Below are 25,806 nucleotides of genomic sequence, written 5' to 3'. Positions count from 1 at the left end.
CCCGAGTCCACCATTGCATGGTGGCATATACCCCCTTGGCACCTTACTGGTATGCTGCATGTCTCACGCAGACCAGGGAGAAGTGTTACAGGGCTGGAGATACCAAACACCTGTCCCACATGCATGCACGGTCACCGTCTGTGGAAGTGTCCCTGTCCTCAACAGCCATCGGCTATTGAGGTGTAGTGTCTATGGCCACTGGGACCTGAGCAGAAATAGTAGAGGGAGAAGGGTGATGGGTCCCAGAGCCGTTTACTTGGTCCATCAGTTGCATCCACTCCACCGACTCTTGGCCATGCCAACAGGTAGAGCTGGGCGATAAAACGATAACGATGTGTGTTGCGAAATAACTTTTTCTCGATAGAAAAATTAAACTATTGCGATAGACCTCATCTCTCGTGTCCTCTTAAAAAAAAAAAAAGAACAGCCAATCCAAATTAAGTAGAATAGAATAGAATAGAATAGCTTTTTATTGTCACTGTTACAAGAACAGTGAAAGGCAGTTTGCCAATCACAGCTGCAGTGTCACATCACATGACTTGTTACGTACAGCACAAGCGCCAAGGCGCACATGTGTATTTGTTTTTGCAGCCGTGCAGCCCGGGTAATGAAGGAAATGAGTTTGCCGACTAGAGAAAAATCAACCGAGAGCGTGAGCGAAGGTTACCGAAGAAAAAACAGATGATGGTTCCAATGCCGGAGAGATTGTCAAACGGAAGGGCCACAGAAGTTCCGTAGTGTGAAGGTATTTCGGCTATTTCAAGTCTGACAAAAAACAGAGTAGCGCGCACTGTAAATTGTGCCGAAAGCAAGTCTGGATATACAATAAAGCGGTGCATGCTCAATCTCTGACTGAAAGCGCTAATTCGTCATTCGGCTTTTGTCAGACTAAAGTAACTGTTAAAACTGTTTGAAAAGCTAAGCTATACAACAAGGAGAGAGTGATGCTACGTCCACACGTACCCGGGTATTTTTGAAAACGCAGATTTTTCTATGCGTTTGCACCTTTCGTCCACACGTAAAGGGCGTTTTCAGTCACTGAAAACGGAGATTTCTAAAAACGCCTGCCAGGGTGGATATTTTCGAAAACTCCGTTTTTGCATTTACGTGTGGACAAGAAAAACGGAGAAAACGCAGCATCAAAGGTGTGCGCCTTTTTTGACGTCACACTGTGCGCCACGTTATTGTTTCGGTGAAATGAATTTCTACAATACTGTTACTGTTAATTGTACTCTCTGCAGTGTTTAAATGCTTACATATACACACATAGTTACTGTCCCTCCACACATACCACTCGGTTCTGTTTCTATGCCCCATCTTTGTTTACTATTTCCTACCGAGGCTTCTAGACTTCTGATTGGCCAACATTTCTACACGGTTAGGAATATATCGCCACCTGTTGCTTTGGCATGTTCCTAGCAGCGTTTTCCTTCATTTCCGCGTTTACGTGTGGACAGGATTATTTTTTAAAACGAAAACAGAAAATCTCCGTTTTCAAAAATACCCGTGTACGTGTGGACGTAGCCTGAGAATTTCCTTTTAGTTCTCAGTTTATTTGATATTGACAAAAGTTAGTCAATTTTGTCTGTTCTTGTGTAAAACGACCTAAGATTTATTTTTAGAATTAAAATTTTGTTTCTAAGTGGAATCGACAATTTAGTGGTCTGTTTTGTTTGTTCTATTTTGAAACTTAAACGCTTTAGCGGCTGCCTTTTGTGTAGTTTGCAATATTTGCCTTTATTTATCTGAAACTGAAGTCTCATGTTCCTTAAGTACATCTACCCTGTTGAACTTATTATGGGAAATAAATATTTTAATTAAAACAACCTGCTAATTATTTCACATTTTACTTGTGAGCAACGGCACATTTAAATCTTACAAATATAGTTATTTGGCTTATATTGTGATATATATCGTTATCGCCTGAAATGAAAAAAACATATCGTGATATGAAAAAATCTTATATCGCCCAGCTCTACCAACAGGTGGTCCAACATTAATCAATCTTTATTTATATAGCACTTTTCATACAAAAAATGTAGCACAAAGTGCTTTACATGGTTAAAAGCAGCCCACCCCACCCCACCCTCCCACTCACTCCCCACACTCTCATTAACATAAACGATCATGAATACACCCCCCCCCCCCCATCACCATGAGCTCTGCCAGCCAAGCCTCCCCTTTCCTGGGACCAGGTTGTAGCTTTTGGTTTGCATATTATGCAAGGCCCTTTCCATATGCCAAGCTGCTTGGCGTATGGAAAGGGCCTCATCAGAAGTGGCAGCGGCGATTCTCCAGCACAAGGCCCAGTCGGTCCATAGTCCCCCAGCGGACTTCCGCAAAACAGGCAGCTGGTCTCCATCATCTTGGAGATCAGCTGTTCTGGTCAACCACACCCCTCGCCTGTAGCTGAGCCACAAACCACACCCCACCACATTGACTTGACTAGATACTGAGAAAGAGTTGTTTATTAATCAAGAAAAGAATTTTGCAATCATTCCCTTTAGTTATTTAGTTCTTTGCTTTTCTACTGTACTCAAAGGGCTTTATACAACTTGCCTCATTCACCCACTCAGACAAGCACTTCTATTTTTTTATGTTTTTATGTATTATTTATTATGTGCTTTGACTGCTCAGAGTAGAAAAGTGCTATATGAGAACCAATCCATTTACCATTTACTAGCACACACATACAGCAATGGATGGATCGGAAAGCAACTTGGGGTTAGTATCTTGCCTTGGGATATTTGACATGGACACTAGAGCAGCCGGAGATCAAACCACCAACCTTCTAATTAGAAGATGACCTGACTGAGGTGCTTCCTTCTTTTAAAGACTATACCAGATTCTAAATTTGGCTCATCCTAAAGTTATCTTATTTTTCTTATTATCTTATTTTGTTTTTTCTGTCTAATGATCGTATCTTTCACTTCATCTCTGTACTTAATATTGAGAGTTCTACTTAACTGTGCTGGACTGGTAATTTGGCATATCAGGCATTTGCCAAGGGCACCGATGGGTGCAATTTTTTTCTTTGTCGATATATTCTGAAGAAGCTGACTGCACTCCATGACCATCTGGCAGCACAAATGAACCAGGTGCTAGTCGATCAGAGACACCCAGAATGGCTAACCAAAGGCCACCCTGATTCAACTACCAGCCAATAAGCTGCCTCAGCACCACATGGAAGCTCCTGTACAACATCATTCCGGCTATGATGAACAGGCACGTGGCTAAATACATGAGTGGGGCATAGAAATAGGAATAGGCAGGAATAGCAGAGGAGTGAAACACCACCTGCTGGTAGATAGAGCAGTTACCTGAGATTGCAAGACCAGACTGACCAACCTGCGCATCGCCTGGATTGACTACAAGAAGGCCTATGACTCAGTGCCCCACACATGGATCCTGGAGTGCCTAAAACGTTACCTAAGAGCCTTCATCAGGAACTCAGTGGGGATGTGGCTGTAAACATACCACGGCAGACTTGATGATGTTCACTTGCTTTTCAGCATCTTTATTGAACACTTTTCTCACGGTTGCTGTTTACACACCTCTTGGCTGTAATTTTGCAGCTCCCAGCCACATACACTAACAACAACAACAACATGACCCAGGACAGGACCCAGTACTGACTCTTTATGCCGCCGAGGCGTGATTGCGGATGCTGCTCAGGCATCACAGACCACGTCCCGTATGTGGTAAGACGTGTGCCAGGGGTTCAAAGGCACCTCGACGGCACGCAGGACCACAAGAGGTGGGACCGGACAGCACCCCGACCTCTGCCGCCGACGAAGCAGGTCCCAATGGCGCGCCAGCCACGGGTGAGGACGCCGTTGTACCGGGTGGCACAGCAAGTCCCTCCTGTGCCCCGACCCCCAGCTCAATCTGAGCCGGTCCTCCCCACGCTCTGTCCACTAGCTCAGGCAGAACAGGTTCCACCGGCGTGGCGACCACCTTCTCCAGCTGGTGAGGACCCTTGCGCGCCTCGACCTCCATCTCCAGCTGCCAAGGTCCCTCGCTCACCCCGACCTCCAGCGATGTTGTGACAGGTTCCTCTGTGTGTTGACCTCCAGCTCGGGCTGAGCAGATGGGTGAGGTGGTGGTGGAAGTGGAGGATGCTCAGCTGCTATCCTCCGGGGCGCCGGAATGGGTGCAGGCCCCTGCCGCTCCCACCCAAGGAGTGGGGATGGATGCGGTGGCAGGCTGTGTCTGGGCTGGTCGCACCCAGTTCATTCGAACTGGAGAAATATAGTCGGATGATAACAAAGAGAGGGAAGGTAGTCAGAACTGAAGGGATCGAACTACCAGAAGGCAACAATGCAGACATAGAGGACAGCTACAAGTTCCTATGAACTCCCAAAAGGAACCACAAATAGGCCGTTAAGAAACTTGCAGACCTGGAAAAGGTCAGGCAAGTCCAGAGGAGTCAGCTGAATGGTAAGAACAAGATCCGGGCTATCAACACCTATATCCTGCCGCTAATCAGGTACCCTGCAGGGATGATAAGCTGGCCAATGGAGGAGATAGAAGCCACTGACATCAAGCAAGAAGAAGAACCATTATGGAAGGACAGGCCCATGCACGGTATGTACCAATAGCAAATACAGGAAATGATGACATCCAGAAATCCTACCAGTGGCTGGACAAAGGTGAACTAAAGGACAGCACAGAGGCGCTAATTATGGCGGCACAGGAACAAGCTCTGAGCACAAGATCCATAGAGGCTGGGGTCTATCACACCAGGCAAGACCCCAGGTGCAGGCTGTGTAAAGATGTCCCTGAGACAATCCAGCACATAACAGCAGGGTGCAAGATGCTAGCAGGCAGGGCATACATGGAACGCCATAACCAAGTGGCCGGCATAGTATACAGAAACATCTCTGCCAAGTATGGCCTGGAGGTCCTGGATCACAATGGGTGATGCCCGCTAGGGTGGTGGAGAATGACCGAGCTAAGATCCTGTGGGACTTCCAGATACAGACAGACATAATGGTGGTGGCTAACCAACCGGACATAGTGGTGGTAGACAAACAGAAGAAGACGGCCGTAGTGATAGATGTAGTGATACCGAATGACAGCAACATCAGGAAGAAGGAACACAAGAAACTGGAAAAGTACCAAAGGCTCAGAGAAGAACTGGAGAAGATGTGGAGGGTGAAAGTAACAGTGGTCCCAGTGGTAATCGGAGCACTAGGTGCGGTGACTCCCAAGCTAGGCGAGTGGCTCCAGCAGATCCCGGGAACAACATCGGAGATCTCTGTCCAGAAGAGCGCAGTCCTGGGAACAGCTAAGATACTGCGCAGGACCCTCAAGCTCCCAGGCCTCTGGTAGAGGACCCGAGCTTGAAGGACAGACCACCCGCAGGGGCAAGAGGGGAATTTAAAAAATGTTTTTTTTGATATACTTTTCAATAGTGTTGTCAGCGTTAATCTCGTTAAAATGACGTTAACGCCATAACCGCATTAACGGGGCAAATCTCCGTTAGCGAGTTAATGCGGATCGCCCCATGCAGGGGCTGCATGGTGCTAATGCGTTAGCGTGGTTAGCTCGTTAACGGTTATGGTGTTAACATCATTTTAACGAGATTAACGCTGACAGCACAACTTTTTAAACCTCTTGAATTAAAGCTCAAAGTCTTACTTCACTGTTTGCTTTGAAATTCACTGCGGTCATGTAAAGAGGAAGGAAAAAAAAGTATGGCTCTAACTCTACTTTACTTATCCCTGAAACTGAGAAATTATTGTGTTACAGCAGCCGAAACATTAAACACAATCCATAACAAAATAGCTTAAATGAAGCTGAAGCAGAATAGTACTAATAATATAAAAGTAATACTATATGGCAAAACAAAAAATTTAAATAAAGCAGTAAAAATAAAAAAAATATATAAAAAGCATGAGAAAAGCTAAATACAAAAGAGAAAAAAACCCCCAAAAGTTAAAATAGGTGGTAAAGAATTTCTTTATATGTCTTTCTGGCAGCAGACCTTAAAGAGATATATGAGAGAGTTCTGCTACCGGTGCAGGGTGTAGTGCAAAGGAAAGAAATGAAGGAAAATGAAAGAAAAAAATAATAATACCAGAGTTACAAAACAAAAAGACATGGAAAACATAAAGTAAGTCTTCAGAAACTGCCAGGACTAGCAAGAAAAAGTGAAAGATGTCTGGTCTCATAGCCATTACATGATCTACTGTAAATGGTATTTTTGCAGTGTGTTAGATTTTATATATACAGTGTAAGACTACGCTACCTTTTAGCCAGATCTGCCGCCTGTTTTGCAGCTGAGCCATTAACCAGCAACGAGACATTGGAGATGCCTCCAGCCTGGAAGCAATCCACAATCCCCTGGTTCCTCCTGGGACAGTAGCCAAAATCATCTCCTGTCACCACCAGCATCATTCTGGGCTGTGGCATTATTGCTGGTCTCTGTTGGCGACACACAGGGGACAGATTAACATTCATCATTATGGTGTCTATGGCTAACAATGATCATTGTCCATTATCAGTGAACATGGTCCCTGGATCCTCCGACTGTTCCACGTCACATGGTTTATTGATAAGAAAGACACTAAACACCAAACTGTTCCAGTTTTCATCAGTATCTTTCATTGCTGCTATAAAACATAAAAGAGCGGTACGTCAGCAAACATAAGCACACCACACATATCTGCCATCTATTTTTTTCCATGGCAGTCAGTCAATACACCAGCCACGTTTCTAAAGTAGATGATGGTCTGACTTAAGTTTTCATGCACATTTTAAGATTACATTGCCAGCTGGACTATTAAAAACACATAAAACTGCAAAGTTAGTCTATATTAGCCCTTTTGTGGTGATATACTTGCCCGATGCAGCTGCCAGCTCATAATCAACGAAGTGCTGGAAAATCTTTCACTTACTTCTTTGCTGAGTTACTACGCTCTGTCTCTCAGTGTTTCTGGATCTTCAGTTTGGGGCTGCTTTCTAATATGAACAGCTTCAGTCCATGCAGGTAAGTACAGAGCATGATGAGCCAGACGGAGCTGCTGGTTTTTACAGTGTAAAATGATCTGATCTACCTGGGCAAACACAGGAGCCACCTAGAAACCAAACAGTAACACCTTAACAAACATCTAAGGTGTGTTTACTATTTAGATCAAGTTTGAAAAAACAAACAAGCCAAAAAAACCACCCAGAACAACACTCCTGTTAATCTTAGCCCCCGTGTCTATTAACCCAACAATATTCTGCTCTACAGGTTCATGTTTACCATTATTCCTGAATTATAAGCAAAGCCTGCACAGGTAGGTCATAAGTTTCTTTTTAAATGGTAACAGTAGTGTCCACAGATGTTTGGTCCAATAGAAGAAGTTGGGGGCCACAACCTCCAAAGGGCAGTCTCATTTTGTCTTCTGGATCGAGGTACAGCCAACAATGATCAGCAGACCTCAGAGATCTAGCTGGCACATACGGATGTAGCAGGTCACTGATATATGGAGGCATCTGATCATGGAGGGTCTCAAAATGATCAGCACACTTTTAAACTGAGCCCCAAACTTTATGTGGAGGCAGGAAGACATAATCTGTCCACCTTAAGGGGACCCAGTGGTAAGCCTCACAGCAGAATACTGAAACACTGGTAAGTGATCCAGGGATGACCTGCTCAGGCAAATGAACTACAATAATCAATGTGTAATGAAATAAAGGTATGTACAATCACTTTGATTTCACTTTGAGACACAGTGTATTTAAGTTTGTAAAAGCTAACCAACATGTTTTTCCAAACTGAACGCCTGATAAAAGGTGACACCCAGATTTCTCACAGTGGGGAAAACTGAAGTTGAAAGATGAAGATGAAAAGGGCACAGAGTTATTCAGGATGAATGCAAGTGTGAACATGAACTAAATTGGCAGAAGCAACTGAAAAGCTCCTGTGAAAGACAGAAAGAAACTCCCTCACGTGCTGATCCAGACATTCAAACACAAGTTCTACATCTCTCAGCCAAGATACCATTACATTTAAAGATGGAGCTGCCAGGGAGGGGGAAAGAGGAAGACCACAGAGAAGGTTTATACATGTAGTGAAAGAAGACATGCAGGGCTTGGTCTGACAGATGAATATACTAGAGATGGGGTTAGATGATAGCAACTGATCTGCTGTGGTCACTCCTGACGGGAGCAGCCAAAAGAAAAAGACAAGTCTCATAACAGCTGAAATTCACTACCATGCATGGCAGCTGGTATGAGGTGTGTCCACTGTGTTAAAGGCAAGGCAAGTTTATTTATATAGCACAATTCAACAACAAGGTGATTCAAAGTGCTTTACAGAGACATTAAAAACAAAAACAAATAAAAAGCATGATTTAAATTTGATTAAAACAAGCAAACAAACAAACAAACAAACACACAAACAAAACAGTATATAAAATCAAATATCAAAACAGTAGATAAAATCAGAACAGTAGATAAAATCAGTAGTTAAAAAGTAGGTTTTGAAATTTAAACGTAAGTGTGGATTTGGTGCTTTATTCAAATGCAGCTGAGAATAGGTGAGTCTTCAACCTGGATTTAAATAAACTGAGTGTTTCAGCTGATCTGAGGCTTTCTGGAAGTTTGTTCCAGATATATGGAGCATAAAAGCTGAATGCAGCTTCTCCGTGTCTGGTTCTGACTCTGGGGACTGATAACAGACCGGATCCAGATGACCTGAGGGATCTGGAAGGTTCATACTGGGTCAGGAGGTCACTGATGTATTTCGGTCCTAAACCATTCAGAGCTTTATAGACCAGCATCAGAACTTTAAAGTCTATCCTCTGACGGACAGGCAGCCAGTGTAAAGACCTCAGAGCTGGACTGATGTGGTCCACTTTTTTGGTCTTAGTGAGGACTCGAGCAGCAGAGTTCTGAATGAGCTGTAGTTGTCTGACTGATTTTTTAGGTAGACCTGTAAAGATGCTGTTACAGTAATCAAGCCTACTGAAAATGAATGCATGGACTAGTTTTTCCCGGTCCTGTTGAGACATCAGATCTTTTATCCTTGAAATATTCTTGAGGTGATAGTAAGCTGATTTTGTTATTGTCTTAATGTGTTTTTCTAAGTTAAAGCTAAGTAAAGGTCAAATGCACACAATGAACACTGTTACAGTTCACTACATGTATAGGCCATGTGGACGTTAGACATTTATCCCTTAGGCAGCATCATTAGAAGACATAGCATAAATTTTCACTGCTATGCAGATGACACGCAGCTCTATCTGTCCATGAAGCCAGGTAACACACACCAATTAGTTAAACTGCAGGAATGTCTTAAAGACATAAAGACCTGGATGGCCACTAACTTTCTGCTTCTTAATTCAGATCAAATTGAGGTTATTGTACTCGGCCCTGAAAATCTTAGAAATATGGTATCTAAGCAGATTCTTACTCTGGATGGCATTACCTTGGCCTCCAGTAACACTGTGAGGAACCTTGGAGTCATTTTTGACCAGGACATGTCCTTCAATGCACATATTAAACAAATATGTAAGACTGCTTTCTTCCATTTGTGCAACATCTCTAAAATTAGAAATATCCTGTCTCAGAGTGATGCTGAAAAACTAGTTCATGCATTTATTACTTCCAGGCTGGACTACATACAAGGTCTTAAATAATCAGGCCCCATCTTATCTTAATGACCTTGTAGTACCATATCACCCTATTAGAGCACTTCGCTCTCACTCTGCAGGCTTACTTGTTGTTCCTAGAGTATTTAAAAGTAGAATGGGAGGCAGAGCCTTCAGTTTTCAGGCCCCTCTTCTGTGGAACCAGCTTCCAGTTTGGATTCAGGAGACAGACACTATCTCTACTTTCAAGATTAGGCTTCAAACTTTCCTTTTTGCTAAAGCATATAGTTAGGGCTGGACCAGGTGACCCTGAATCCCCCCTTAGTTATGCTGCAATAGACGTAGGCTGCCGGGGATTCCCATGATGCATTGAGTTTTTCCTTTCCAGTCACCTTTCTCACTCACTATGTGTTAATAGACCTCTCTGCATTGAATCATCCTTGTTATTAATCTCTGTCTCTCTTCCACAGCATGTCTTTATCCTGCCTTCCTTCTTTCACCCCAACCAATCACAGCAGATGGCCCCGCCCCTCCCTGAGCCTGGTTCTGTCGGAGGTTTCTTCCTGTTAAAAGGGAGTTTTTCCTTCCCACTGTCGCCAAAGTGCTTGCTCATAGGGGGTCATATGATTGTTGGGTTTTTCTCTGTATTTATTATTGTGCGATCTACTGTACAATATAAAGCGCCTTGAGGTGACTGTTGTTGTGATTTGGCGCTGTATAAATAAAACTGAAATGAATTTATTGAATTGAATTGAATCACAATAATCAACAGCAGCTTTACTGCTACTCAAGACTTTAACTTTAATAACAGATTTGTGACATTGGTAGACCATAATTTATTGATTGCCTTGCTATATTATAGCAATTATATATTATTAGCTATATTGTAGATGTTTGATTTCAATATCTACAACTACAGTGAATACAATGGTATTTATGAACGTTAGTCTAAGCTTGCATGATGACAGGTTTTAGAATTTTCACTAAACTCCTAAACTGACATGATATCACACTGGAACAAATGAGGACAAATGTATTAACCCATAATGAAAGTTTTTCAACACTTTCACATTCTAATTATATTCGTTTTTTGTATAACACACGAATTATTTTTAAATTAATCATAAATTACATATTTATTCATTTATTTTCTTATGTTGTAAATTTGCACTGTACGGTCTCTTATTTCTTGTTTTTTATGTTATATTCTGGACTTTTGTGTGACCCTGCATACTCCATCTGTCTATCTTTGCTGCTGGAACACATGAATCTCCCCAATGAGGAACAACAAAGGATATTTCTGTTCTATTCTATTCTATTTCTATTTGTACATAATATCAGAATAAAAAAACAAAAACAAAAAAAAAACTCAGTGGGTAAATATTATCAGCTCCCTGACACACACACTGATTGCTGATTTTCACAAAGCAGGAAATGGATATACGAAGTTATCACAACTTTTCAAAGTGCCAAAAGCTGGAGGGAGAAGGATCATCAAGAAATTCAAAGAGAGCTGAAAGTACTGAACAAACTACTGAGAGATGGGTTTAAAGACCCCAAAAGACAGTAGTGAATGACTTCGCCAAATTGGGAATTGTAGTCTCAAAGAAGAAAATCACAAGAATCCTAAACAGGAATAGACTGACAAACTGGGAATCTTATCAAGATGGAAGGAATCAAAATATGTGACAGAAAACCTTAAAAGTCAGCAGCAAAACTACATCTAGGTCATTGTTTTGTCTTTCAACATGACAACATCCCAAAAAATATGACACTCCTGATGAAAAACTTCCTCTACAAGTCCAAAGTGAACATTACTGTCTGGGCTCCACAAAGCCCTCCTATTGAAGATCTATGGGGTGAACTGAAGAGCAAAGTCCATGCCAGAGAAGCTTGAGAGATTTACCAAAGAAGAATGGGCTGGGCTTGCTCTCAGAGGAGCTAATCATTTATTTCCATGGTAGTTTTGGTATTTGTAAAATAATTTTGTTTCTGTGGGAAAAGTAAAATATCTTGATGCATGCTCAATCATCCAGGTAACTAAATCCCAAAAGGTTGATTCTGTTCATCTGGACGTTTTCAGTGGGAGAAACATTTTGTCACCCAACCAGGTGACTTCTTCAGTCTCAGCTGATTGCAGGTTTCCCCAACATTCCTCGGGCAAAGTAAAATAATGTAAGAATCCAAATGAAATAAGGATGTTTATAAAAGCTGCATTAAAAATTCCTTGCTCTATTTAACAGCACTTATGTCATAGTGAGGGCTGGTTTGTTTTGAGTTCCTCTCGCTCCTCCAACTTGATCACACCGCAGGTACTTTCCTCCCCTTTGGATGGAGGACTGGATTTCCCATTCTTTAGCTGCACATACCTGATTGTCATCTACTTCAACAACAGCAGTAAAAAAGGACCAGCTGTGCCATCGAGTATCCGCCAGACAGTCAGCCTCTGAATAGGCTAAACCTTGCTCTGTAGTGACTACTTTGTGTTGTTGTTTTTATGTGTCGGCTGGAGAGAGTTTACAAATGAGAAGCAAAAAAGAGCTGTCTATTCAAAATATATTCAAAGGTGAGAACAGGCTTTTCCCTGCAGCACGGTATGTAATAAAGACTCACTAAGAGAATAGTGGCATTTACCGGGGGGAGCAACAAAGTACAAATACTTCATTAATGTACTTAGGTAGAAATTTCAGAATCAATTATTTATTCTCAATAATCCCGAGTAAACCATCACCAAACATTTCTAAATTGCTTTGAAAAATAAACCTGTGTATTATCTTAAAAATGCTACAAAGGACCAAGGATGAAGATCCTGAATGAATCCAGGACAGGCTTGCGGACTTGGTGTTCTGGCTGGGCCTGGGAGTTTGGGTTCTGGGTCATGGCTGGGGTGTCACCAGGGTTGTGGGTTGGTGCATGCAGGCCCCCGTGCCAGGTCTGGCCCTCGCACAGGGGCCTTCAGCGAATCAGTGGAAGTGGGGTCCTCTTTAGCTGACGGGTAGGTTGGGACCATCTTTTGCAGGTGGTCTCTGCTCTTCAGGAGTCCACTCTGTGGGTGGGGGGGTCTATCAGAGGTGGAGGATGGGTGAACCTGGGTGTCCATTGACTGAATGTTGGGGTGGGTGTAGTTTTTCCCCTGTAGTGGAGTCGGGTGGGCCGACCCGAGCTCTTTGGGGCTCGGTGGTGCTACTACCCCAGTGTGGATGGGCCTGGGCCCCCCTGCCCTTGGTGGATTTCGGGGAATGGGGGTGCCCATGGGGGTCAGCGGGGGAGCTTGCTTCAGGTAGGAGGTATTCCTACTCTGTCCCCTCCTGGCTGCCTGAGCCTCAAATTTATTCCACAACGCAGACACTCACATTATGTACACTCATGTACACTCATGACAAATGCATATAGGGCCTTGTGGGTGAGTACACTGAACTGTGTCCAGAGGATGGTCTGTTTATTCAGCCTCACCTCTGGTGCTAGTGCCCACTTCTCAATTTTAAATCGTACTTAGACATTGAGGGTTCTTGGGAGGGGCTGAGCTGTCACCAGCAGAGGCTTGTTGGTGCCATGCCTCTCCCCCATTTTAAATAAACTTTAGAACAGCATGCAACAACACCACATATGAGTGGGCGGAGTGAGGTATCAGGTCTTCTCATACCCCTGTTCTCTGTTCTCCATCTGGGGCAGGGGACAAGGAGGAATAGCTGGCCGTCTGGTCAAGCTGGTGGGCTTCCCTGTTGCTGCGGGACTGGGACGGTTTGCTTGTCTCCACCCCAGGGTACAGGGGACCATGGTGGACACCAAAGGTGAAGGGAGCAACCAGGCGGAAGAAGGAGTCCTATTGGGCTTTTTTTAGCCTGTGGGACTTTGGAGGCAGCTGATAGGTACTGACAGGCCAAGTGCAACGCAGCTTGGGCAGTGGGTGAAGCAAAAACTCGGATGCAGGAGGAGTTCGGAGAGGCCATGGAAAAAGACTTTCGGATTGCCTTGAAGAGATTCTGGCAAACCGTCAGGCGACTCAGGAGGGGAAAGTGGTGCTCTACCTGCACTGTGTATAGTGCGGGTGGAGTACTGCTGACTTTGACTGAGAAAATTGACAGGTGGTGGAAGGAATACTTCGAGGACCTCCTTAATCCCACTGTCTGAGGCAGTTAAGGAACTGCTTGGTGGCAGGCCCCCTAGGGTGGAAGAGGTTTACCCAGAGTTCCTGAAGGCTCTGGATGTTGTAGGGCTGTGTGGTTGACATGCCTCTACAATGTTGTTTGATCAGTGGTGGTACCTCTAGATTGGCAGACCGGGGTCGTGGTTTCCATCTTTAATAAGGGGGACTGGAGGGTGTGTTCCAACTATAGGGGGATCACACTCCTCAGCCTCCCTGGAAATGCCAGGGTGCTGGAAAGGAGAGTCCATCCGTTAGTCGAACCTTGAATACAAGAGGAATAATGAGGTTTTTGTCCTTGTTGTGGAACACTGGACCAGCTCTTTACCCTCTCGTGGACACTTGGGGTGCATGGGAATTTGCCCAACCAGTCTACATGTGTTTTATGGCCCTGGAGAAGGCATTCGACTGTGACCCTTGGTGTGTCTTCTGGGAGGTGCTTTGGAAGTATGGGGTGTCTGGCCCATTGCTACAGGCCATTCGATCTGTTTACAACCATTGCAAGAGCTTGGTCCGCATAGCCGACAATAAGTCAGACTCGTACCAGGTGGGTGATGGGCTCTGCCAGGGTTGCCCTTTGTCACCGATTGTGTTTGTAATTTTTATGCACAGGATTTCTAGGTGTATCCAAGTGGCGGAAGGCTTTCACTTGAGTGGTCTTGGAATCTCATCTCTGCTTTTTGCGGATGATGTGGTTCTGTTGGCTTCATCGAGTGGTGGCCTCCAGCTTGCACTGGAACAGTTCACAGCCAAGTGTGAAGCAGTGGGAATGAGAATCAGTACTTCCAAATTTGAGGCCATGGTTCTCAGCCAGAAAAGGGTAGATTGCCCACTCCGGGTCAGGGACGAGTTCCTGCCCCAAGTGGAGGAGTTTAAGTATCTTGGGGTCTTGCTCACGAGGGACGGGAGAAGGGAGCGGGAGTTTGACAGACGGATTGGTGCTGCAGCTGCAGTGATGTGGACGTGGTTATGCCACGTGGGCTTCTCTGCTTAGACTTTGTAGAGCCAATGGCATAACCAACATAAGTTGCTGACATCATTAGAAATATTTATGCTTGTCCTGGTGCATTATGTGTTCATTACATTGTGGTATATAATGGCCATAAAAGCAGTCGGTGCTATGGAGTATCAGCCAATAAACGTGAAATGCTGGGACTTTACTGGGTCACAGCTCTTTGTTGCTCTTTGTTGCAGTCAAGTTTTGTCAGTAACAAACAGATTTGTCCCAGATTTTTTCCACTTCCTTGTACACTCAGATAGTACCTTTAGGAACTTACTGATTCTTTACATTGATGCTATGGTTATTTTTCTTTCTTGTACTGAGACAGTGATTGTAATTCTCTCACATTGGGCCTTTGTTAGGATACTGAAAAGAATCAGGGCTTAGCCCAGCCCTGAAATCTTGTGTTTTTTTCCAAAAAAGCAACTTTTTAAAAGTATTTACTATATTTTTGTCACTTTTACTTTTGATTTTATCATGGATTATGACTGCTTGTGTTTTGGTTTCTGTCCTAAGTATTTCTAGCTCCCTAGTTCTGTAGTACTTCCTGAGTTCCAATTCTTAGGTTTTGTTATTTGGTTTCCTGGTGTTAACTCTGTGCCCTTCCGTCCCACACTTCGGGTCTCTATGTTCTGTCTCCCCAGTCTCTGTTAAGTTTATGTGTCTAGAGTTCAGTCGGTGTGTTTCCTGTTTTACTTTGAAGGTCCGTGTCTCATGTCAGTGTTTCTAGTTTTGCTTCCCTTTGGTCTCGTCATGTCTGATTTCTTCCAGCTGTGCTCTCCTCCTGTGTCTCATTCCCCTGGTTATTCCCCAGTGTATTTAAGCCCTTTGTTTCTCTGTGTCAGTGTTGCGTCCACCCTCATGCTGTGTGATCCCTGTTGTGCCTCTATGTGGAGTTTTAGGTTTTGGTTTCCCAGTCTAGTTTAGTTCTGCATCATTTCCCTGAGTCTGTTAATAAAGCTGCGTTTTTCTGAGTTCATTCCCGTGTGTTGCGAGTCCTGCATTTTGGGTCCTCTTTCTACCTGATCACAGCCGAATCTTGACAATTTTACAGTTAAATAAATATTTAAAAATGCACACTGAGTGCTACCTAAAGGCTGAAGTAAGATGTGTGTAGCTGTCTATCACAGAATGATACTAAGATTAACTATCAGTGCAGTAAGAGTTCTTCAGCTTTGTTACTATTTATTATTTTAAGCAGCAGCATAAAACTTGATGAAGTAGTTATATGCATATTTAAACTTTACCAGCTCTGGTCTCAACGTATCTGCTTCTATTCTGCCAAAATGGCCATTTTAAACTCTGTTACCTGTGTTTGGTCTTTTGGGTACTCACCTCTTCTTCACCTTCACCTGGTGTCTCATCAATCTGCTGCACTCTTAATTTCCTCTACTCTCCTCCTTCCTCGCTTCTGTCCTGGTTGTTACAAATAATGCAATCAGGATGTATCAAACAAACTCTATCTATTAGGGCTGTGCGATATGACCAAAATCTCATATCCCGATATTAAGACATCTATCGTCCGATAACGATATAAATCACAAAAATGTAACATTTTCTGTAAATTATGTGAATCTCGGGCAGCTCGACTTGCGGGAAGTGTTTCCAGCTGCGCGTCATGTAGCTGGAGTCGAGTATTTTAACAGATGCATGAAACTATACATTTTTAGACATAAGTGGTAACGGCCGCCATTTTCTTTGTGAGTATTCATTACACGGCGTGCTGCGGGGAAAAGCCTGTTCTAACGTTTGAGTCTAAGGTTTATTTTTTAGCACCTGGCGGCTCTTGTTTTGCTTCTCATCCGTAAATAATCTGCTCTTTCACGTGATTGAGTTTATTTTGAAAAGTCTCAACAGGATCTTGAGCTTTATTGTGAAAGGTTTATGTGGAACATAAACAAGCGGACACGCGATGGTGTTACCGTCGTTGTTGCTAACCGCAACGTTGTCGTGTGCTTGTCCGTCCGTAGTGTGGTTATATTAAATATAAGAGAGAGAGAGAGAAATTAAGAAATTAATATAGCCACTACAGTGACCATCAAAACGATGAAAAAATGTTGCCGTAAACAGTTTATTTTGCAACACCACGAAACAAACGATAGCGTAAAATGAAATGATAGACGTTTTTATATCGTCATCCGATATATATCGTTATATCGAACAGCCCTACTATCTATGTTGCAAATTTTTTGATGTGATGATTAGTATTACTACATTACTAGGGCTGGGCCATATCATACCGTTCACGGTAATACCGGTGTAATTTTGGGCAACGATAGGAAAATGAATTATCGCAATAGAATATGGGTAAAATGCGCATGCGCAGTGCCTATGTTTACATACGCACATGGCGGCGACGCAGAATGAGAAGAGCGAAAGTGGATCGTTGAATGAAATGGATGAACCAGAATTGGTTTGTAAAAATGCTGCAACTTCAGTGGTGTGGAACTGGTTTAGCTTTCGTCCATCAGATACACAACAAAGCACTATTTTTGGTAGCGCATGCTAGCGGGCCGTCGTTATTACCGTGTTGTTTGGAAAATACGGCACACTTAAAATCAATCCTTTGATTTTTCTGAAAATCGACAGTGTCCCTTATAATCCCGCGTGCCTTATGTATGAATTCTGGTTGTGTTTACTGACCTCGAAACGATTTTATGTACACGGCGCTCGAAAATCTGTCAAATGTTTTAGTACGACTTTGTTAAGCTACGAAGCCACACTGCTTGATGGATTGTCGGAGCATTAGGGCTATCGTAGGCAGGAGCCTCGCGGAGTGATACGTACTGTGCTTCAACATAATATTACCGTATTGTGTGTGTATAACCTCTTTTTAAGTTTTGTGGATATTATACATGGTTATGCTGAGGATATGTTGGCCAATTTCCACTGGAAATGCCTTTTGGTTAAACTGTCAGCAAGGAATTTGCACTGTTACATTTTTATATAATTTTAATGCACATAAAAAACAGCCGCTTGTTTAAGTGAAAATACATTGATGGGGTTTTTTTGCACTAATAAAGTTGTGGAGTTGTAAAGTATTTTGTCTAGTGTCAATTATATCGTCAGTAATATTGTTATCGCAAATTTTCAAATGTATATCGTGATAAATATTTTTGGTCATATTGCCCTGCTCTATACATTACTACATACTTTATATTTTAAACACAGATTTTAGCATATATTTAACATATCAGATTTTATTAAAAGCAAAAAACTAATGGTTCTGTTTCATAAGACCAAGTCACTAATGAATACCGACTACAGGCTAATATTTAATATACACTACCAGTCAAAGTGTGGACACAGCTTCTGATTTAATGGTTTTTCTTTATTTTCACGACTGTTTACATTGTAGATTCTCACTGAAGGCCTCAAAACTGAATGAATGAACACATATGGAATTATGTGGTAAACAAAAAAGTGTGAAATAACTCAAAACATGTTTGATATTTTAGATTCTTCTAAATATCCACCCTTTGCTTTGATTACTGCTTTGCACACTCTTGGCATTCTCTCTCTGAGCTTCATGAGGTCGTCACCTGAAATGGTTTTCCAACAGTCTTGAAGGAGTTCCCAGAGACACACTTGTTGGGCCTTTGGCCTTCACTCTGCGCTCCATCTCATTCAAGATTCAAGATTCTTTATTTGTCACAAGATGTCACAGATCACAAGATGGCGCGGCCACGTCCAGACGCCTTCCTGACCGCTCCGCACAGACTATGCACCTTTTTAGCTTTTTACTTGTTTATTACCTTGTTATACATTCCAGGAACTTCTAGTTTTCGGATTTGCGTTCGGAACAGACTGAGACAGCAGGCGCACCGCGCACCACTGCCCAGTATCCTGCTGGCTAATGTACAATCGTTGGAGAACAAACTAGATGATCTGAGGGCGAGAGTTACCTTCCAAACGTGACATGAGGGACTGCAACATGCTGTGCTTCACAGACACATGGCTGACCCCCACCGTGCACTGTAAAATGTAATATTGTGTTTAATTAAAAATATTAAATAGGCTGAACTCAATTTTTATCAATTTGTTATCAGAACTCGATTTAAATACGTTACCAGTACTTTTTATGCAAAAACGCTGATAAACTCCATTTATTTGAGTTGTCTTAACTTAGAAAAACTAAGTAAGCTGGAAGTTTTGCTTCTCAGTGCGGAAGGATGAAAGATGTGTTTTGAAAATGCCACGTGACTACCGTCCTCCTCCCTCTCGGATCAGTCCGCATGTTCACGGTGCATTTTTTATGGAATATGTTGAGCAAACCTGGAGAAGCGTCAGCTCAAGATATTATTGTTGTCATTGCTGTGGATCTTTACCTGATACACTGACTTGGTGAGTAAATGTTTACTCTTATTCAAACTGATTTTGTGGCTTCTCTTAGTTTAGCACCAGGTTTAAAATCTTGCTAGCTAGTTAGTGTTAGCCTAGCGTTGCTGCTGCCGCTGGGCTCATGTTACTTAAAAATTAACACCACAGCCTTAAAAATCTTACATAAAACTATGTGGTGAAATTTTCTGTTGATTGTTTGAAATAAATAAGTGAGATAAGAGCCCAGACAAAATTCTTCGGGAGGTGCAACCGTTAGGGGTGGGGTAGGTGTGGGGTGTGGATAACAGAGCTCTCTGAAAACGTGGAAGCACTTTTGCAAATATGTGATATTTTGATAAATTAAGTAGATATTTGAGCATTACACAGCTACATTGTCGCCTGAAAATATCTTAAAAGGTTATTTTGTGACCCAGAAAGGGTAGTCTGGGGAAAAGGAGGATCGCATTTGTCGGCCACGGTTGTCGGAGCCTGTGCGTACTTGTAAGCGAGCAATGGCGGAGGAGCGCCGCTGAAAAACTTATTACTTTTTCTGGGTCACATAATAAACTTTTAAGATATTTTCAGGCGAGAATGTAGCTGTGTAAATTTCAAATATCTGTTCGATTTATCAAGACATCACATATTTGCAAAAATGCTCCGACGTTTTCGGAGACGTCTATTTTTTTTTCATGCTTTGTGGCAGCTTTAGAACATCTGTGGCATCTATTAATGTCAAATCTAGCCTTTATCTAACAACATAAGCAAACTCTATGTTACAATGATTGCACAGCCATTAAGGATCAAATCAGTTTCTGAAAAATGTTCTGTTTTTTCTCCCTCTGCTTGCTTCTTACTGTCTTTGAGGCTCGGGACCAGCACTCCTGCTGTTGGACAGAAAGACCTCAGTAAGTATTTTGGTTTTCCAATATATTAGCAACTGTCAGTGACATTTATATTAATCAGGCTGAACTTTAATCATACTTTAGATCAGCCTGTTTTACTTATTGTTTTATTTGTGCTTTGGTTTGGGGAAGTTTACTGATCTTTTCCTGTCTTCTGTTATTGTGTTCCTGTTTCTCTTTATTGTGTGGATGCCCTAAAAGGGCTTCCACACTATTGAGTTCCTGTTTCTCTTTATTCTTCATTCCACTATTTACTAGTTGCTTCCGTACGTTTTTCGGCACTTAACTACTCCCACAGTTTTTATCCGATTTTCGCCATTCAAACTTTAAAAAATTCTGCTATTTCTGCTAATGCCGGCTATGACTTTTGGTGCTCATAACTTCTATACTTTTTGAGATATTGAATTTTTTTTGCAATATTTTTTGCCCATTTCTGCCATATCATCAGTGGCGTCACTGATTTTCCTTGCCGTGTTGACCTGTGTTTTAGCTCAGTGAGATGAGCATCCGTTCTCAGACTGGGAGGCCCGGGTTCAAATCCCGCTTATGGCAACATTTCTTTCAGTTAACAGTTAAACTTTTTCAACTCAATTTCAGCTTTTTCACCCCTTTTCAGCAAAATTTTCAGTTTTTTCACCACTTTTCAGCACAAATCCCAGCTTTTTCAGCTATTTTCAGCAAAAACATCTTTTCAGCAGAATTCTGAAAAGAGTTCTGCAGAACTCTTTTCAGCAGAAATTCTGCTGATTGAACTCTTTTCAGCAGAATTTTCACCTCTTTTCAGCCCAAATTCTGCTTATTCACCTCTTCTGCAAAATTTTCAGCCTTTTCACCTGTTATTACCACAAATCTCAGCTGTTTTCAGAAAAAACCTCTTTTGAGCAGAAATTCTGCTGATTCATCTCTTTTCAGCGCAACTTTCTGCTTCTTTACCTCTTTTCTGCAGAAATTCTGCTGATTCACCTCTTTTCTGCAAAATTTTCATCCTTTTCGCCTCTTATCAGCACAATTCTCAGCAGCTTCTGCTAATTTCAGCAGAATGGTCAGTCTGTCCACCTCTTCTTTGTGAGAATGAGTTTGGCTCAGTGAGATGAGTAGCCGCCTTGAGACCAGGAGGGCCAGGTTCGAATCCTGCTTAGGGTGAAATTTTTTTTTTTCACCACCATACAACTTTTTGCAACTTTTCAGCTTTTTCAGCTTTTCAGCAGACAGCTTCAGCGTTAAGGCATCCACACAGCATTTTCGCAGGAAATGCAAATTTTTCTAGTTCTTTATACTTTATACTTTATTCTTATAGTTGCTTCCGTACGTTTTTTGGACCTTATCTACTTCCACAATTTTCAGCCGATTTTTGCCGTTCAAATTTTAAACTATTCTGCTATTTCTGCTAATTCCGGCTATGACTTTTGGTATTTTTTGATATTATACTTTTTAAAATATTAAGCTTTTTATGCTTTTTTTTGTCCTATTGAAATGAATGGAAAACTTCCAAAATTCTGCTAAAACTTGCCTGTTTTTGAAACTTAACTACTTCCTCATACTTTCACCTAGAACAACCATTCAAACTTTAAAATGTTCACATATTATTGGGCTATTCATGTATGATTCAGCTTTTTCATATCTGTTACCATTTTCATCTTATCCCTTTCTAGGTTTTCAGTTGCAAAATTGTGATTTTTCACAAAATACATGCGTTGTTATGGTTGCTATGCACTTGGCTTTCAGTGAGCCACTGTAAGTTTCGCAGTCTTCTCTTCATGTCCGAACAACTTCTTGCTACTTGCTCAATTTTCACTCAACCCCCACAAATTATACATCAAAACGTAGGTATTTTTTGCTGGCTTTCAGAAAATGTCACTGTCATTGTTGTGGGATTTATAGAATTTTGCCAAATCTCCTCAGACCAACACAAGGTCGGAAAAGTCTCCATACAAAGTCAATGAAGAGTTTGCTCAAAATCACCGCTTGATTTCTGTCATGAGAGGCATTTTCGAATCGTCATATCTCCTTAACGAAGCAAAGGTAAAACATGAGGCTTGTCCCAGTATATCTTCAGACACTCCTGACGCTCACAATTCAAGAATTTTTTTCTCACCTATTACCGTTCTGAGATGAGTTACACTTGTTTGAGGGTAGGAAATTCGTCCTTCGCTCAGATTTCTTCAGATTTCAAACTCTGGAAATGAGGCAATTTTTTCTCTCGTCATATCTTTTTTTTGGATTCCCACAGAGACCTGAAAATTTCCATGACTGTTCACCAAAGCCTGCTGTCTCTTACGGTGAAAGAATGATATCGATACTCCAAATAGATTTAGAGTTAAAAAGCTTTGTTCGAGGGCAAGTCAGGGCAGTTTTCTCTTCGCCTCTACTCAGTTATGGTGCATTAGAAGTCAAATATCTTCAGTAATTCATATTTTAATGATAAATTGTCAACACCTTAAGATTCCCCCATCTCTTCTGAACAAAACGGTGTAAGAATGACTGTTCTAGCCCCTACGGTTAGGAAATTATGGCCATTTGTTTGAGGGGAGTCCTGACTATGAGAAATAGACTGCAGAAATCCTGTCTCTGTGCTGCGTGTGTGTAAAAACAGGTGCACCTGTTTTGGCGGGAAAAAGTACACAGCCTCTCTGATTGGTGGATTCAAATTTAGAAGCTCCCAGGCTGCTTGACTGACCTAGAAATTTGATTTTCTCTCCCTGTGTGTGTGTGTGTGTGTGTGACGCAGAGAGAGAGAGAGAGAGAGCCTTTTTATGGGAGCATCTTATTGTATGATTTAAATTCAATATATTTAGACTGGTTGACTGAATTTGATCCTGTGTGTGTCTCTCTGTGCTTGTGTGTTTCTATATTTGTCCATCTTTGTGATTGTGTGACTGTTATACGTTTCTTTACAGATTTTTTTTCATTTAACAATTACATTTGAGGGACCGTTAGCATGTTCAGCATTTGTTCAGCTGTTCATTTTGCTTTTCCAATTTTTCTATTTAAGTTATTAATATTGTGCTACGTCATAGCATTGCTGCTACTTTTCAGCATTTGTGCTAAATACAGCATTTCTGCTAAATCATACTATTTCTGCTATTTTATAAGATTTGTGCTAAATACAGCATTTCTGCTAAATCATACTATTTCTGCTATTTTATAAGATTTGTGCTAAATACAGCATTTCTGCTAAATCATACTATTTCTGCTATTTTATGAGATTTGTGCTAAATAGAGCATTTCTGCTAAATCATACTATTTCTGCTATTTTATGAGATTTGTGCTAAATACAGCATTTCTGCTAAATCATACTATTTCTGCTATTTTATGAGATTTGTGCTAAAAACAGCATTTCTGCTAAATCATACTATTTCTGCTATTTTATGAGATTTGTGCTAAAAACAGCATTTCTGCTAAATCATACTATTTCTGCTATTTTACAAGATTTGTGCTAAATACTGCATTTCTGCTAAATCATACTTTTTCTGCTATTTTATGAGATTTGTGCTAAATACAGCATTTCTGCTAAATCATACTATTTCTGCTTTTTTATGAGATTTGTGCTAAATACAGCATTTCTGCTAAATCATACTCTTTCTGCTATTTTATAAGATTTGTGCAGAAATTAGTATTTCTGCTAAAAAATATACTATTTTTGATTAATTATAGTTTTTCTACCAAATCATAGTACAGTATTTCTGTTTTTTTTATAGGATTTGTACTTCATATAGTATTTCTGCTTAATTACAGTATTTCTGCCATTTTAAAGTATTTGTGCTAAAACATAGTATTTCTACTAAATGTAGTATTTCTGGGTAACCATAGTATTTCTATATATTTCTGCCAGCTCCCCAGGGAGTTAATCCTCTGTGAGGAGTGTAATATTCAAATTTACATATCAGGGCCCTCATGGCTTCCCATCCAGCCAATCATATCTGAGGCCTGACACATTCAAATTTGCATATTGGGGCATTCATGGCTTCTAAGACAACCAATAATCTATGTCATATATCTATAATATTTCATATTCTTATTTTAAATGGTCAACATTTCATGATTCCCCCATCTCTTCTGAACAAAACGGTCTAAGAATGACCGTTTTAGCCCCTACGGTTAGGAATTTATGGCTGTTTGTTTGAGGGGAGTCCTGACTATGAGAAATAGACTGCAAAAATCCTGTCTCTCTCTGTGCTGCATGTGTAAAAGCCTGCACTTGGTGCACCAGTTTTGGCCGGAAAAAGCACACAGCCTCTCTGATTGGTGGATTCAAATTGAGAAGCCCACAGCTGTTTGACTGACCTAGAAACATGTTGTTAACAGCCCCTGCTCACTTGCTGCTGCTGTGTGTGTGTGTGTCTGTGTGTGTGTGTCTGTGTATCCATATTTGATTTTGTGTATCTCTTGGCTTTTCTTATTTTTTTTTTCTAAATGTATTTTTATTTTATTTTTTCACAGGTGAACAAAAATTAGTTTTGAGCGAACTTAACCATGTTCCTTTTTATTCAGCTTATCATTTTACCTTTCCAATATTTTCACTTAAGTTATTACTATTCTGCTCAATCATATTATCTGTTCTAAATCATTGTTATTAAGCTATATTGTAGGATTTCTGCTAAATCATAGTATTTCTACTATATTATATTTTTCTTTCTAAATATAGCATTTCTGCTATAGAATAGTGTTTCTGCTATATTATAATATTTGTGCTAAACTGGAGTATTTTTGCTAAAACATAGTATTTATATAAAATTACAATGTTCATAGTATATTACAGTGTCTCTGGTAAATCACAGCATTTCTGCTATGTTGTACTGTTTTTCTAAATCATAGTATTTCTGTAATGTTTAAGAATGTTTGGCTAAATATATTCTTTCTGTTATCTTATACTATTTCTCCTAAATTCTTGTATTTTTGAGAAGTTATCATGTTTCTGGTAAGTTACAATATTTCTGCTAAGTTCTGCTATGCTATTGTATTTCTGCCAAGTATTATGTTTCCTCTAAGATATTACAGTTCTGCTAAGTTACTACATTTTAGCAAAGTTCCTTTGCTTCTGCAAAGTTTTTACAATTTCTGCAACTTTTCAGCTTTTTCAGCTTTTTTCAGCAGACAGCTTCAGCTTTAAAGCATCCACACTGCATTTTCGCAGGAAATGCAAATTTTTCTAGTTAGACTTGAGATATGACTGCACTATGCTGTTGCTGGTGACCACAGTTAATTCTACAAGACATGCTGTGTAAGTAAACAAACAACAACAGTTTGGTCTGCATTTCTTGAAAGATCACATCCCCCAAACTTAGTTTAGAGGGTCGACACTGTATATAGTGAAGTCTGCAAGTTTTCTAACAGCAAAATCTGTTTTGTTCCCAAAATCATTTTGCACATCATTAGAATGAAAGTTATTGGCCATGTTTGCATAGCCCTTTTTTAAAATGATGCTTTCATGACATTATTGTATGTTGGGTGGTGGTCAGGGCTATCCAGACTGACAATTTGGGACATTGAATGTCACCTCTCCGGTGGGGAGGGAGCCTGAGATCGTCTAAATTGGAGTCTGTTTTATACCAAATGCAGAAAAAAATGTTTTAAGAAAGCAGTTAAGTTCATGTTCCAAAAATATGATTGTTTGCTTGCAGGACAACAGGAGAGATGAGTCCTCCGTCACAGATGGTGTGGTCAGTGAAGATGGTCGCCTGCAGGTTCAAGCTCATTGCATCTCCAACCCACATCCACTGCCACTGTACTTAAGGGAAGTTAAAGACTTTCTTCTGCACCTACATTTGGATCACCTCGATCCATGACAGTCATTCAGGCAGTAATGCCTGGACTGGAAACAAGCATCCTTAAAATAATACAACATTCCAGCTCATG

The 25,806-nt window shown here is 41.2% G+C and overlaps 1 protein-coding gene across 7 annotated transcripts in view; it reads right to left on the bottom strand.

Annotated features, from left to right (window-relative positions):
* ydjc (YdjC chitooligosaccharide deacetylase homolog) overlaps window positions 1–25,806 on the bottom strand; it is a 65,913-nt gene that overhangs the window by 28,733 nt on the left and 11,374 nt on the right. For 3 of the 7 annotated variants that reach the window (XM_019365658.2, XM_005461837.4, XM_003457041.5), the window contains one exon: window positions 6,254–6,429. In XM_019365658.2, coding sequence (XP_019221203.1) covers window positions 6,254–6,429 — 176 coding nt within the window. Of the gene's footprint in view, window positions 1–6,253; window positions 6,430–6,902; window positions 7,083–16,063; window positions 16,145–25,806 lie in introns of all 7 variants that reach the window. The other 4 variants (XM_005461833.4, XM_005461834.4, XM_005461835.4 and 1 more) reach the window with 3 other exon arrangements.

This window comes from Oreochromis niloticus, linkage group LG12 (assembly GCF_001858045.2).
Source record: "Oreochromis niloticus isolate F11D_XX linkage group LG12, O_niloticus_UMD_NMBU, whole genome shotgun sequence".
Classification (NCBI taxonomy): Eukaryota; Metazoa; Chordata; class Actinopteri; order Cichliformes; family Cichlidae; genus Oreochromis; species Oreochromis niloticus.
This window is presented reverse-complemented; position numbering and strand designations above follow the sequence as displayed.